Source organism: Lucilia sericata, unplaced genomic scaffold (assembly GCF_015586225.1).
Source record: "Lucilia sericata isolate MDLA Ls3-8-SP2 unplaced genomic scaffold, ASM1558622v1 Contig000052F_arrow, whole genome shotgun sequence".
Lineage (NCBI taxonomy): Eukaryota > Metazoa > Arthropoda > Insecta > Diptera > Calliphoridae > Lucilia > Lucilia sericata.
The window spans coordinates 98,099-114,642 of NW_023994088.1; the positions used below are offsets into that span (position 1 = coordinate 98,099).

General features: G+C 27.3%; 1 protein-coding gene across 6 annotated transcripts in view; it reads right to left on the minus strand.

Moving 5' to 3' along the window:
• Positions 1-617: 617 nt before the first annotated feature.
• LOC119616014 (homeotic protein antennapedia) overlaps positions 618-16,544 on the minus strand; it is a 187,079-nt gene continuing 171,152 nt past the window's right edge. For 3 of the 6 annotated variants that reach the window (XM_037972132.1, XM_037972134.1, XM_037972133.1), the window contains 2 exons: positions 16,232-16,466; positions 619-1,241 (listed from right to left, as the gene is read on the minus strand). In XM_037972132.1, the coding sequence (XP_037828060.1) occupies positions 991-1,241; positions 16,232-16,466 (486 nt within the window). In that variant the 3' untranslated portion in view covers positions 619-990. Of the gene's footprint in view, positions 1,242-16,231; positions 16,467-16,544 lie in introns of all 6 variants that reach the window. The other 3 variants (XM_037972136.1, XM_037972137.1, XM_037972135.1) reach the window with 3 other exon arrangements.

The following is a 16,544-nucleotide window of genomic DNA, read 5'->3' on the forward strand; positions in this document are numbered from 1 at the left end:
AAGTGTGGTTGTTTTAAAAAAACATGTTAAATTTATTAATTTAATTTATTAATTAATAATTATTTATTGTATATCGTTTGGTATATCTTTGTCTAATTTTATGTGTTTTTTTTCTTTTGTCGTTTTCTTTGTTCTTTGTGTATAAAATTAAACACAAAAGTGTACAGAAAACAATGAAAATTACATGTCTGTTTTTGAAAAATCATGCAATTTTTTGTTGTTTGTTTTCTTTTAGATTTAATTTAATACATTTTAATTATTATTTAATTATAATATTTTGTTTTGTTTATAAATATAAATAGATTTTTTTTTTGTTTGTTTATTTTAATACACCATATTGATTAAATTTTATACATTGCAACTTTTTTTTTAATATTTTGTTTTTATAAGTAACGTTTTTTGTTTGTTTTGTTTTTAATTTAATATAATTTTAATTCTAAGGGGTTTTTAGTTTTATTTATTAATTATTGTAATAATATAGTTTACTTATTATTAAAATAAAATTACTTTTAATTTCCTTTTAATCATTTTTTTGTTGTTTTTTTTTTTTTTTTTATATTAAATAACTTATTTAAATTTGAGGTCACATGAGTTGGTTTTGTTTGAGTTTACTTTACTATTATTTTTAATTGTTTTCTTATATAATTTACACTTATTAAAACCATTATAAAAAAAATAAAACAAATTTTAAGACAAATAATAATTTTGCGAAAAAGAAAAATATTAAGAAAAAACAAAAGGATTTAAATAATTACAAAAAAATATTTGAAAATTATAAAATTTGATTTAAAACAAAACAAAATACTTAATGATGACAAATTCTATTAAATATGTAAGATAAGATAATTTTTATTTATAATAACCCTTTTAAAAACATAAAAATTTAGACTATTGTTTTATTTTTCGATTAAATTTTTTTATAAATTTTTTAGTTTTAATTTTATAAATTTATTATAATGTCTGTAGTTGTTGTTGTTGTTGTGTGCAATTTTATTGTGGACTATTTGGCGGTGTAATTTCATCACCTTCACCTCCTGAACCGGGTTCGCCCTTGGTTTTGTTTTCCTTTTTCCATTTCATGCGTCTGTTCTGGAACCAGATCTTTATTTGTCTTTCAGTCAAACACAGAGCATGAGCAATTTCTATGCGTCTTCTGCGGGTTAAATAGCGATTGAAATGAAACTCCTTCTCCAGTTCCAAAGTTTGATAGCGTGTATAAGTTTGACGGCCACGTTTGCGTTCTGTTGTTGTTAAAAGAAACCGAAAGAAATACAAAATTATTTTAAATGTTTTAAAATTAAAATCCAAATACATATCAAGCCAACTAAATAAGCAGCAAAGACTACTTAAAAAAAATTAAATATTTTCAAAAAATTACACAGCAACATGCTTTTGTTTTTTTTTTTTAATAAAATAAAGAAAAAATCAAATAAAATTAAAAAAAAAATACAAGAACAACCTTTCTTTGAAATGTGGTTGTTGTTGCTGTTGTTTTGAATCCCCTTTTTGGCATTTGTACTTGTCAAATTCACAACATGTGTTGTGTATGGTCGTCGTCTTATTTTGTATCCAAAATGGGATTTTATGCTCATTATCAAACATCATACCCAAAGATACCAATACAGGCATCATGATACAAAATATAAAATGAAGAAAAAAAAATCTTCTGCTTTGTGTGGATTTCTATACAACCTTGTCTTTTTCGTTTCATTTGGTTTTTTTTATTTTTATTTCTTTTTAAATCAAAACGTTAAATAATTATACGCACTGCCTTTAGAAACATTTATTAAAGACTTGCTGCACATTAAACCATCACTCCTAGAATTAGGAAAAAACACTGCCATCTAGCACTCTGGCTGATTATCAAAAGATTTTATTTCTTTCTTTTGATTTTTACCTCAAAATATCTAAAGAAAATAGGAGAGAGCTAGAGAGAGAGATATAGAAATGTATGATGCACTTTGCACGTTTACTAGACAAGTGCCATCAATCAAGATTGAATGCAAGTGTCACCTTTAAATGATTTGAAGATTTGTGAGTGAATTTTTCAATCTTCAAACACAAGGTGATTTTTGAAGAAGAACATTTTTGGGTCTTTTTTCTATGTATTTGTAGTTGGCGGAAAATTGTTTTAAATGTATTAATTTTATTTAAGATATTTAACAATATCACTTCAATACATCGTATACAATTAGCATGACAATTTTAGATATAAAAAAGTAAAATTTAGGCCAAACATTTTTAAAATGTATAAATAATATTTATTAACTTATTATTAAGTATCAAAAATAGTACTAAAATTATTCTTTTAAACTTTCAAATTTTAAATTATTTGTATTAGTTATGGAGCATTTACCATTTATATTTTTCGACAGTCTCCACTATTATTTTAACTATATAATCATCTTATACATTTGAAACAAAAAACTCTAAAGTATAGATTGTTAAAATAATTTTAGTCTTTAAAACTAATCCAATTATATTCAAATATTTGAGTGCTTCTCTTCTCATAAATTTTAAATTTATTTAGTTTTGTTGTTTCTATATATTACATTTTACCATAATTAAAAAGTAATATTAATTTATACTGCAAAACCCATAAAATATAATTATTTTTAATGATTTCCTTTGAGTTTAAGTTGGAAACAAACTACAAAACGCACCCATTTGCCAGACTTTCATTATCAAAACCTGTGGCAGGCAGTAGTCGACAGTAGTTTGAATTGGTCGGGTTTCGGTACTGGAGGTGGTGGTAGTTACAACCAAACATGGCCAATGGCCAACTTTATTTAATATGGAGAATATAAAAGGTATGAAGATGAAGAAAAAATAAACTACTGGTAAAAATTATTATATTTTCTGTTATTTTTTTTAATAAAAAAATGGTGGCCTAATCGCTATTTAATTACAATACGCTTTCATATCAAAATAACAAAACGTATAAAAAACATTACATTATAAAAAATACAAACAAAAAAAAAATAATAATTTATATAAGTTTTTTCCACAATTGGTTTGAGTTTTTTTTGTTATAAATGTATGTTGGAGTAATCTTTCTAATAACAATTTTCGTGCGTCTTTTATTTAATAGAAATTATTATTTTTTTCCAACTTTGAAGTTAATTTTTAAAGCATTTATTAGTTGAATGCATGTGAGTGGCTGGCCAAAAGATCTTGTCTATACGTTTCCAGCAATTTACGGTGTTTAAAATAATTTTTCATTAGAAAAAATGGTGTTATTAGATTTTTGTATTTCTTTTGCTCATCTAAAAAAGAATTAAGGTCGCTTTTTACATATTCAGCGTTTGAAGTTTGATGAACAATATCAATTTAATCAAATTTATCACTTTATGTTGGAAACTGACAAAAAAAAACAACTACAACAAAAACCTAAAAACAGCAGAATGATAAACGCGTTAAAGGCGCCTTGCGCCATGTGGAAATATATTATTATTTTTTTTTATTTTTTTTATTAAAGATTCTTTTTCTTCTTACAGGTCATCTTCAAAGTCATTAAAATGTAATTTTGCTTATGACGGCCCTTCCCCCTGTGCGCTTAAAACAAAGCCCAACCAACTATTCTACTACTACTGCGACCGAGGTTTAATAACGAAATCTACACAGAAGACAAGGTATTCATTCGACTTAAGAGAAAAAAAAAATAATTCAAGGTGTAAAACTCATATTTATAATGCTGCTGTTGTTGTTTTTTCGATTTTTTTCATAAGATTTTGCGTAATTTATCAAATGTATTTAAGGCAGGCATGCTTTCATTCAAAAAAACTGCAAAAAAAAAACTCAACAAAAATCCAAATCATATATACAGCACCATCACCATGGGAGATCGTCTTAAACTAAATAAGAAAAAAATAAATAATATTAAACTTAACAAAAATATAAACTCAAACAAATCATAGACCAAAAACAGCTTACAGAAACAGTGATGTAAAAGAGTAAATACTTTCACTGAAATTTATTAATGGTACTGTAAGGATCTAGAGTTTATACTGCAAATTTTATCAAGTTTGATGAACACTCAAGGACTTTTTATATCCTACACTGATTAACTACGCACGAACAGTCAAGGAGACTCCATTTTGAATAACTTTCAGAATCACTGAATGTTCTTGTTCAAGCTACAAGGCAACAGAATATGGCCTTGTGTTTAATAAAATAAGTTTTACAATATTCAAGATTAAATTTAGAATAATGTTTATATAAACTTAAAGGACTCTACCAAGTTATGAGAATGGGCCTATATTTGTCTCTGCCCCCATATAAAGTTGTTAACCAATAAATTACTTAAATAAGTCAGAGTTACAAAAAATAAGTCCTACTATCATCCCTGTCACAGCATTCTATTCCGATCGAAAAAGGAATACGAAAAATTCTTTCGGAATAAAACCATTTTCAGTTTTTAAGTGGAATTGAGATTTGTATGTAATTAAAGTTGCTTTCTTAAAGTTTCAATAAAAAAACCTTTACTAAAATACGATTCTGGTTTTAATAAGCTTAACAGAATCAATTTTTAATAAAATCAATATAATTTTATTTCTTTTGTGAACTAATTCGGAATTTGGAGAAGCTAAAACAAAATCGATCGGAATAATACCATTCCGATCGAAATGTGTGGCAGACCTGTATAACTTCCTACTGGTTTGAGCACAAAAGTACAATTATGATTCATACGATAAATTCAACATAAATTCCTTAATTTTTCAATTACATAGTTCAAATCGAAACATTTGAAAAATATGAGTCAAGTTTTTTCAAGAAAACATTATCTTAAATTACTGCTTACAATCACATAATGAATATAAGCAGCAGCAAAAACAGATGAAATCAAACAAAGTAGAAATTGTAGTAGATGAAATAGGAAAAAAATACAACTACACAAAGTTTGCTACAAATCCCATTTTTTTACATCAACCAATGATTAAATATGGCCGCCTTAGGTTGTAGACAGACGGACAGAGACAGTCATGGACACAAGATAGACAGGCATTTAGAGCACCAAAAAGCTGTGGCTTTCAATGCTCGGTCATGTCATTAACAGAATAGAAGGAAATCACAAAAAATCATAGAAAAATACAATTTGAGCAATTTTATGATTCTGTTGGTTTTTCATTCAAACTTTTTATCAAACAGGAAGTGGTTTTATTTCAAACATTTCAAATAAAGATTTTAGTATTTTTTTAAGAAATTTGTTACATTTACAGTTGATTACATTTTGGCGTGGTCATTTTTTGAACGTATAAAACAAACATTTTGTTTAAATGCTTTTTTTTTTTGGTGGAATTTACTTTTAAAAATTATTTGTGGTTTATTTAAAGTTTCGACTACTGTTTCGATTACACACTAATTAACCTTTTGTGTACAAAGAAATTAGTGAAAATAAAACCTCAAAGTTTTGAAATGAAACCTCAAAAAATATTTAAGTTAAAAATCTCACGGTTGACATTTGTTTTCTTTTTCGTTTTTAATTTAGATTTTTGTTTGTAGTTCAAAATACAAATTATATGCCTGTAATTACTTCCGTACACTTTTTTATTGTTTAGTTTTGTTTGTTATTATCAATTTTCATCTTTTGTCATTAGTGTAATTATTTTTAATGTACAAAAAAATACTATAATAAAATAAAAATTTGTTCATTGTTTTTTAGTGTGTCATAAGTTCTTTTTTTGTTTATATTTGGTGTAAGCACAAGAGAAATTATAATTATTTTTTTATCTAGATTAAATAGTAACAAATAGGCAACCATGATAGCGATTAAACTTTCGCTGAATGTTACTAAAAATGGCGCTTTGAACTTAGACAAACATGGCTGACCTACTAGCTTTCATATCAGTACTATCAAAGTTAGTTAGAATTTATCAGCTGCATTTTAATTAATTCCCAATTCCTAATAATATTTTTCTATAACTAATTATTATGTACTTTCTAATATGCCATTTAAATTTTTATATTAAAATTTTTTAATTGAACAATTTTAGAAAACGTTATATTTTTTCTTAGTGACTGAGACCGACTGCATTGCTGGGCACTTTATAAAAGAAAATTGAAATCAATCAAAATGATTTGTGGCATAAAAAGCATAAAGATCTCTTAAAGAATTCACTAAATGTTTTTATAATTGCGGAAATTACAAGCTTAAGAAACAAAATCATTCTCGTATGAACAAAAATAAAAATACAAAAATAAAATGCCTGCTAAATTCAGACACAGTTGTTCTTTTGTCGAACGAACGAACGAACAAATGAACATTCTTCTATCAAGACTTTTGTGTTCAACACAATTTTATTGTAGCCGAAGAATGAATCTCAGTATGTGCGAATGAATGTATCTATAGAATACATACAAAAATATTTATACCAAAATGGTCACAAGAAACCACACATTATTAATGTTTATAAATTTATTATACCAACAACAACGCCAGCAACAACAAAAGAAGCAACATTTTGCAAAAAATAAAACAAAATAAAAAAATAATATAAAAATTCGTGTGTGGCATTTGTAATGTCATCAAGAAACAGCCCAACAATGAAACCATGAGGCACATACTCAGACTCACACCTCTCGTATAACTGCTCCAAACAAACATCTTTAAAGAGTTTTGGTTTTTCTATACTTTTTCTGTTAAACAAAAACCTAAAACTGCCAAATCATCACAAAATGACTTGTGCAAATAAAAGCTAATATGGGGGGATTCCTTTTGACGAAGAAGAAAAAATTTATTAAATTAATAAAAAAAAGGGAAAAAATCTTTGTAAAGTTAAGAAATTAAAATGTAATAAAGTTTTTGTTCTTTGCATACTGATTACAAAATAATAAGAAACAAAAACATTTAACCGATTTATCAATTTTATTTAAAAAATAGTGAAAAATTATTCTTAAGCCTTTAGAGATTTTCAAAGAGGACCACACACACATATTGTTGGAATGAAAAAAAAAAAAAAACAGAAATAAATGAAAACATCATTTTAATTCTCTTAGGATGTACCCAAATAATATTCTAATATTTTGCCATATTTTTTTTTTACTTTTATTCTTTCTTTTTGAGCGAAACCGAATGATATTCCCAAAAGTCAACTTCCTAAAAAAGAAGAACTTTCATTTTAGTTTTTTGACACATTTCAGCTGTTATGTTAACTTTTTTGTTACCCATCTACTGCTGCTACTGGGTACTATGAATATTTCTTTCCATTATATCAGGAGAGAGAAAACTTTATGTCAATATTAAAACCAGTAAAAAAAAAGTAAGAAATTATAGTCGGGCGAGGCCGACCATATAATACCCTACACCTGTTACAAAATAAAAATGTGATTTAGTTTTCATAATAAAGCATTTAAGTTGAATTGTACCTTGCCTCGGATATACTTAAGCCATTTATTGTTGAATAAAATTGTGGACATTTAAGTCAAATTTTAAAGGGGGCTTTGTATAGGGGCTATGGTCAAATGAGACCCAATAACTATAAAAATTTTGAGGGTCATCAAGGCTAGTATAGAACTTGGTTTTGCAGCTTTTTGACCAGATACGAGTATATTAAACATAATTATGAACTTAAGAGCCTTATTCGGCGGGTTCAGCTGTATGGGGGCTAGGTGAAATAATGGACCGAAGTTAACCATTTTCAATAGGCTTCGTCTCCGATACCATGGAAGATCGTGTGCCAAATTTCATTGAATTATATTCAAAATGTAGTTTGATTACAAGGTTTACAAGCCCTATTCGGAGGATCAGTTGTATGGGGGCTAGGTGAAATAATGGGCCGATCTTAACCATTTTCAATAGGCTTCGTCCGTGTGACAATAGAAGATCAAATACCAAATTTCATTGAATTGCGACCTGTAGTTTGATTACAAGGTTACAGACGGACGGACATAACTAAATCGAAAATGATTCTAAGCCGATTGGTATACTTTAAGGTGGGTATAGGACCAATATTATTGTGCGTTACAAACATCAGCACAAGCCCAATATACCCTCCCCACTAAAGTGGTGTAGGGTATAATGAAAAATCCCGATTTTTTATCCTCGAAAAATTAAAACGATTGGGATTTCGAGATTGAAAATATTGAACAGATTGAATAGTATTAGTTTGGGAAAAACCAAATCGGACATATCATACTCGGGTGCAACCTCAGTTATTTTCTTAAAAAAAGGATAATGTTATATGTATATACAGTTTGTGCACCTCTGCTTACTAATTTTTTTTAACATCTGAAAAAATACATACATATATATTTTTGTAACAAATGCAAAAATGGTTTGATGGCTCTTGACAGTGTCTGACCATATAATATCTATGGAAAAAAATAAACTCGACAACAACAAAAACACAAACTTTATATTAGAGAGTGTCGAAAAAAGAACACATTTGAAAATACAGAATAGATTTTTTATAAAAATAAAAAATCTAAAGGGAGATTGTCAGTCACTCAAACAAACAAAAAAAAATGGAGGATAAAAATGAAAGCAAGGGTTAAGCAAAAAAAAAAAATACTTTTTACAAAATATTTAGTAATTTGTTGTTGTTTTTTTTCAATTTCCAGGGATTTGGTGGTTTGTTGGAAATTTTCTATCCTAAAAAAACTTGTATATAAATTTGATTAAATAACTGAAAAGTATTGTTTTAATTAATATTTTTCCTTTTTTTCTCTCCCTTAACTAGATAAAATAAAAAATATTCAAATAATTTTATGAAAAATTACCGACTTTTTCATTAGTTAAAAAACACAATTTACAAATCTATAGAGACTTAAATGCATCTTTAATTTTATTATTTAAAACAAGGGGTTAAATTCAAATTTAACCTGTTTTTTTTAAAGAAAATAAAATTAGTAATTGTTAAGAGTTTATAATCATTTTAGGTTTTGTTTGTTATCAAATCTCTATTTAATGAAGAAAATAGTTTTTCTTTTGGCTCCTATTCTCTATATTTTCTTTCTAACATTTGTATGGCTGGCTGTCAGTAACCAAACCATATATACAGCAACAACAATATTTAGAAAATTTTTACCATTTTGGAATTTTCAGCTTGGAACCCATGTCAAAATATTTGACAGCTGACTAAAACATGCCATGTGAAGCCCATGTCCCATTGCGAAGCGTCCAGTGAAGCACAAACAAATACACAGAGAGTGAAAAAATTAACCGAATGTTTATTTGTAGAAAGGAAAGAAAAAAACTAGAAAATATTGTTGTTGTTGTTAGTTGTTATGAATTTTGGCCATATGAATGTGAATTTTTGTATTGGCCATGTTAAGTAAGAAGCATAAAACCATTTTATTGAATTCTTATGGGTGTGTTTTTTATTTGGTAGGTTTCAAAAACATTTCAATATTTTTTTAAGAAAAATTTATTAAATATAAAACGTTTCTATAATTTAGCTTAAATTGGCTAAAAACTAAATACACGTTCCTTTTTAAATTTAGTATATCAAAGTTTTTTCTTCACACTTTTTGTTGTTTGTCTCAACTATTTGTTATTCATTGAGCGTTTTAAAAAGCGACAAATGAAAAAGTTTTCGTCGGAAAAAAATAAATAGCAACAACATCTTCACACAAGTTGAAAATTATCTTTTGATCCGCATACTTAAGTATAGCCAAAGGAAACGGATATAAAAGTAAATAAAAATGGCTAAACTTGAATTTCAAAACATTTTCCCTAATAGCCAAATGATTGTTGTTATTTTTGTTGTTTTCTAAGTATGTACAATAGCATCATCAAGTTGTGAATAATAAAAAAATAATAAAACAATATACATTTTTAAAACCATGATGATGGCCCCCAAAACTCTGCTTCCTTTTTTTCTTAACTTTAATGTCTTTTTAATAATTCTACTTAATATTTCGCAATGAAATAAAACTTTTCAAAATATTAAACTAAAATTTTGTAGTTTTTTTTATACATATTTACAACTTTGTTGAAAAATCATTTAATGAGCTAGAGTTTAACCAGATATTAAAATTTACTAAAAGAAGTTTAATATTTATTTAAGCTAAATCTTCCAAAATATAAAATACGCCATGAAACCTTTCAAGATTTCAAAATTTATTACTCCAAGTGTTCTAGGGTTCTATAAACCGACTTTCGAATAATCGAACAATCGACTTTTTGTCGAAAAAAGTCGAAAAGTCGAAATCGACTATTTTGTTCCAAAAAAGTCTATAATTCGACTATCGTCTATGAAAAATGTCGAAAAGTCGAAAAGTCGACTTTGTAAATAAAAGTCGAAAAGTCGTAAAAAGTCGAAAATTCGAAAAAAGTCGGAAAAAGTGGAAAGAAGTCGAAAAAAGTCGAAAACTCGAAAATAGTAGAAAAAAGTAAAAAAAAGGCAAAAAAAGGCAAGAACTCTAAAATAGTCGGAAAAACTCGAATAAAGTCGAAAATAGTCAAAAAGTCGAAAAAAAATCAAAAAGTCGACAATTTATAAAATACTTAAAGTCGAAAGTCTAAAACTCGACTTTGAATTAAATGAAAAACGTCGAAAAGTCGACCTTTAACTAAATGCAAAAAGCCGAAAAGTCGACTTTTCGTTTCAACTATAGAACCCTACCAAGAACTCGCTATAGCTGTAATTTTAAACTAACTAAAGTTTAAACTTCGTTATTTTATAGAAACAGCATTTTACTAGTTTAACTAATCTTTAACTACTTAAACTATAACTGTACAAAACATCCTTTCAATATTTTAACATTTTATCGTTTTGCTTTACAATTTATGTACATTTTTTCGTCCTGTCGTTCCCTCTACTATTTTAAAATACAATTTTCTTAAGACATTTACGTCACTTTAGTTTTCTTTCATAGTTTTAAGCTTAGAAAATCGTATTTTTAAGTAGTTGTTGTCTATTCGTTGAGCAGATCCTTGACGTTAGCGCGCTTTAGAAAAATCCTTAACAAAAACTTTTAACAGGACAGACAAAGTGAAAATAGGAAAAAGAATAAAGCATTGGTAAGTTTTTTGGTTTGATGATTTTGTTGTTGCACACAAGTTGCGCTGAAAAGTTTAAGCAGAAGTTGAAGTTGACTTTGAATAGTTTATTTTTTACTTTTTTTTTTTTTTTTGTTCGAAAGAATATAAATCCTGTTAAGGAGCCAAAAATATATTTGGGCAAAATTAAGTGGAATACACTCAAAATAAGAAATAATTTGTTAAACTCAATCACAATTTGTAATAAAAAAGCGGGTTTTTAATAATATTTTTTTGTGTGTAATTAGGCGCTTATTTTGCTATGATTTACAAAGCCTATTAACGGAAGGAGTTTTTGTAAAATTATTTGTTTATAAATAAAATATTTTATGACTCCTTTTAAAGATTCTTGCAAATAATCCTTAAAAATATGACTCCATTATAAATATTACTTTATATTTTCTTTTTCTTCCACATATGGTTGGCTGTCTAGTAGTGAATATAATTTTCTTATAATATCTAAAACATGTGTATATTATCAGCTCAAATAAATATAAGTACATATGTATGTACATATATATACAGCAAAAAAAAACGAAACAAACTGCATGTAACAATTTCGTAATATTTGTATTCCAAGTGTTGCATACAAATTTATTTCGTACTTCATACCACAAACAACTCTTGCTACTGCTCTTGGAAATGATTATGGAGAAATAATAATATAAAACCAAGACACTTGTTGCGAAAATTTGTTGAATGTCGCTTAAGGAAGAAAAACAAATTTATGACCTCAACATGAAAAAAAGTAGAAAAAAAAGGAGTAAGAAAATGTTATCCTTAAATCGAAGGATATAAAAAGAAATAAAAATTTTAATATTTTTTATTATTTTAAATTTTATGTGGCAAAAAAAAAACATTTTATAATATTTTCCTCTTAAAAGTAACTTAATCTTTGTTTGTTAATTCCCTTTAACAACTTAATTCAAAATATGTAGAAGTTGTTTTTTGGGGTTTTTCTCTTCCTCACTTGAAATTGTTTTGTCTGAAATCGTGACCTTAGATCAAAGTAAAGCTTAACATTTCTTTCAAGGGATCTTTATATATTTAGCTTTTTTATTTGGTTTTTATTTGTTGGCCCAAACATATTTTAGAACTTAGTCACGTTTATAGAACTTTAGTGTTTTTGTATTCTGTGTATCTGTGTTTTTACTTATTCTTTTTTTCCTTGTGTGATATTGGAACCATAGATGGTCATTTATAATTTTAATGGATACAAGCAACTTAAACAGGCGTTAAGTGGTTATAAACGACAAAATACAGTGGGGCTGTAAAGGGTCTCATTTAAATGTCTTAAAATATATGGGAGTTTTGTTAAGATTTTGCTGTTTTGAAACCACAGTGTTTTGATTTAGCAAAGACTGCTTGTGGTTTTACATTGAAAAAACTCTATACAATTTTTATTGCAATAAGTAAGTGCACACTGGCATAGAAAATATCGGTAGATTTTTTAAGAAAATTTTTCATAAGTTAAAAAAAAAAAATTGCACTTACATATGATACAAACAAATAATATGATACATATTTAAGAGATGACATTTCAAATCAAGTTTGTATTTTTAAATAAATTTTCCACAACACTCATTTTGTTGCTAGTGTCAACTATCATATTTAAGCCAAACAAGAGGAGTTTAGTTTTTTTTTTTTCAACCATCTTACAATGCGTGCGACTTCCACTGTTAAACTTGAGAATATGCACAAGAGCTTATACTTTTGCAATAACAATAATAAAAAGCCTACAAAAACATGAATGAATGGAATTGTATTTGGACAACAAACAGCAACAAACAAATAAATGAAACGAGTGAAAAAAAAGTAGAAATCCAGAAAAACAAAATATTGGTGTTTGTATAAAAACGCGAACCGTCGTGTTCCAAAGATTAATAAATTGATGGCATCCATTGCAGCACATAACGTGTAACTAATGGCTGTAATCAATTTTGCTTTACATCTCAATCTAGCAACAAAAACAACAACAACACCAAATAAAACACGAAAACTAAACTGCAGAAACAAATGTTTGGAAGCAGGATAAAAACAAAAAAAAAAACAGAATACATCGAAATATTGAAATTTTAGTATTTTTTTGTACTCAACATATGGTCAGCAAATAAAATTAACAAGTATTTTTGGGAATCTTAGACAGGACATTTTTTCTTTAAAACACTTTAGTTTTGACATATGTAAACATTGAAAATTTTTACATAATATTAGTTCAACAAAATTTTAAAAAATTTTCTCAATTCAACATGTTTTGCATGCTGTTTACTTAAAGTCCTGGCATTAGTAACGCTCTAATTTTTATATTTTCTATTGCTAAATCTTAGTGTAGACAATTTGAATTAGCTGTGTGGCCACCTTTTTTCTCACCAACACAAACCTAGAAAAACAACATCCTTTGACTTGAACACAATCTGCTACACTAATGTTTATCTCTTTCTACATATATTTGTCTACGTGTGTGTGTTTGTTTAACTTCATCCTTTTTTACATTTAATCCTGTTTCGCCAGAATCCTTTATTCTGTGTGTTGCAAATCTTTAACAATTTCACTTTTGTTTTAGAGTTGAAGATTTGAAGAAAAACATTTTTGCAAAAATGTTACAATTTGGTTTCGTTCTTTTGTGCAAATGCAGGTATTTCGTCGTCGTCTATAATGTATATATGTAGTTTGCAAATCTATTGATTGATTGGTAAAGGCCCATAAATTGTAATGTCTACTATCAATGTCTTTGCGAAATTGCTGTATTTAAGTCAAGGTTATTTACTCTAGAGTTAAAAGAAAGTGTTGGAAAGGTGTGTCTGCCGGTCATTTCGTTTTACGATTAAATAATTAAATGAAACAGTCTAACAAATAAAGCAATTTAGTAATTAAAAGAAATTAAATTTAAGGTCGAACATTGTTAACAAAATTATTCAGTTGAACAAAGTACTTGCTAAAACAATATGAAGTAAATGTATAAATGGTCTATGGTCTTTGATAGATTTAATTACAGCTTATTTGATACGGGTAATCATATGTTAAACAAACATTTTAATTTTGTATTATTATTGCGAATTTCAAGTGATTTTGAAACTCCTCGCAAATTTCATAATATTTTATTACAAATATAAAAAAAACCTCCTTTAATAAATGTATAATAAAAGTACTTTTAGTTTTAAGTTACCATCACTGATACTTAATGTCGATCGCGACCTCTAGCGTAAATGTATATAACTACACCTATTTGTTTAGCAGTGACATAAACCTTTATATGTAAATTCCAATTAGATCCATATTTATTTCCAACTTAAAACAATTCCAATATGACAACAGCAGGCAGTGTTTTCAGAAAAATTTTGACTCATGTCCCCGATCTTAGGCTGGAAGTCCCCAAAAAATCCCCATTTTTAAATTGAAATCCCCAAAAAACATCATCATTGAATATAGCTGAGACATGTCTCACAAACTGCTTCATCTCACTATGAGTACAATTAAACCAATAAAATGTGTCTTTGATAAACGTACATTTAATTTTTTGATGAAACATAGATGACGCAATATAACATAATATTGTCAAAAACATAAATTCTAAGCAGAGCATTACATACAGATATCTTTGAGTTTAGAGAATGTCAAATCACATATGAAAAAAATTTGACATTTATTGAAACCACATAGAAATATTCTCACAAATTGTCACTTGCTGTCACCTCATCATTCAAGTTGTTATGAGAGTTGCTGCGAATTAGCAGATTTGGCTGTGCATCTCACACAAACACGTGTATTTCTTATGGGACCAAGCAAGATATATTAATTATAAGGTAGTGTTATCAGAACAGCTGATCGTTTTTTGCTATTATGTTAATTTTTCGCCGTGGTGTATAATTAATGTCAAACTTTGTTTACATTTTGTAAATGTCAAACTTTGTTTTCATTTTGTTAATGTCAAACTGGTTTCATTTTGTATATGTGAATTTTGTGATTAAAGTGAAATTGTGTGATTAGGGCATATTTTTGTGTTTTTAATCTTTAAAAGTTAAAACATCAGAATAAATTATAAACAGATTCAAATTTATAAAAATTTTTTGTTTAATATAAATTCGCTTTGATTTATTTGTCAGCTGTTTTTGAAATTTTTCCCTTACAGCAAATTCGGCTTCAAGTGCAGGCACAATGTCAAACTACATATAAAAAAAATATAACAATTCGCTTGGTATTCTGAATTCACCGATGACACTACCTTATAAAATTAATATACCTTGGGACCAAGGCTGCTGCGTATCCCTAGGGCGACTTTAATTTGGCGCAGCACATATAAAAGAAATGATATTGCTGTGCATAGCTTGACGAAATTTCTGTGCACAGCAGAATGCTCCTGTCTTTTCGATAGATTTTTTTGTGATATCGGAAAAATTATAAAAAATGCCCAAATTTTTCGAAAATCCCCAAATCCTTCCCACGAAAATGTATCCCCAAATAAAACATGAAATCCCCAATTTGAGGACAAATCCCCACATCTGACGACACTGTCAGCAGAGCTCCACTTAAATGTTGATATTTCTTAATTTGTTCCAAAAAATAAATAATTTAAATTTTCCAATTTGTTTAAAAAATTAAAAAGAATACCAAATAAAACAAAAAATACTACTTTAATTCCAAATCAAACTACTTTACAACAACATTTACTTTAGGGATGCCAACTTACTTTTAGTTTTTCCAATTACATTAAATTTTTTAACTTTTAAGTGTAATTTTTAACTTTTTATATTAAAACTTTTATTAACAAATTCAAATTTAAAATTTTTTTATGAACATTGTTGTTAAAATTTTGTAATTTAAAAGCAAAAAAAATTATAAATCAAATTTTAAGTTGTAGCAAAAATTTAATAACTTTTGATTTTAAAATAAAAAGAAAAATTTACCAAATTGATATTTTGTAAATTTTTTTTTAAATGCATGATTTTTTTAATCCTAATATTATTTCTATTTAAAACTTAAAACATTTTAAATGTTAAAAGTTGTATTCCAACAAATTTAAACTTCACCCATAAATATATTGAAAATATAATTTCAATTGAAGCATTAAAAGATCTATTTACAAAAACCCAAGATATATTCATCCCAAATTTAAAAGTTAAACACTTTTTCTTTAATTAAACATAAATTTGGCATCCCTAAATCAAACTCGCTAACTACACTCAAACAACTACTTTTGTAGAAGAAAAAAAATTCCACTTAATACGTTTCGTGGAATTGTCGATCACTTTCCTTGACACTTACCAAATTGACTTCGCATCCAGGGATACAGAGGCGAAGGCATCCCTGATGGTTGCGAATTTGGATTTTGTGATGGTGGTGTATGTTGACCAGGATGTCCTTGATGCATTTGTGGTGGTCCCTGACCTTGATGCATGCCCATGCCTTGTGGTGGTACACCACCAACAGGTGGCACACCGGTTTGTTGTTGTCCATACATGCCCATATTGTGATGATTTTGATGGACCTATGATAAATGAATAGTCAAAACATTAGTGTTACGTTATCTTTTTATGAGAAAAACATAAAAATATTTACACACTAC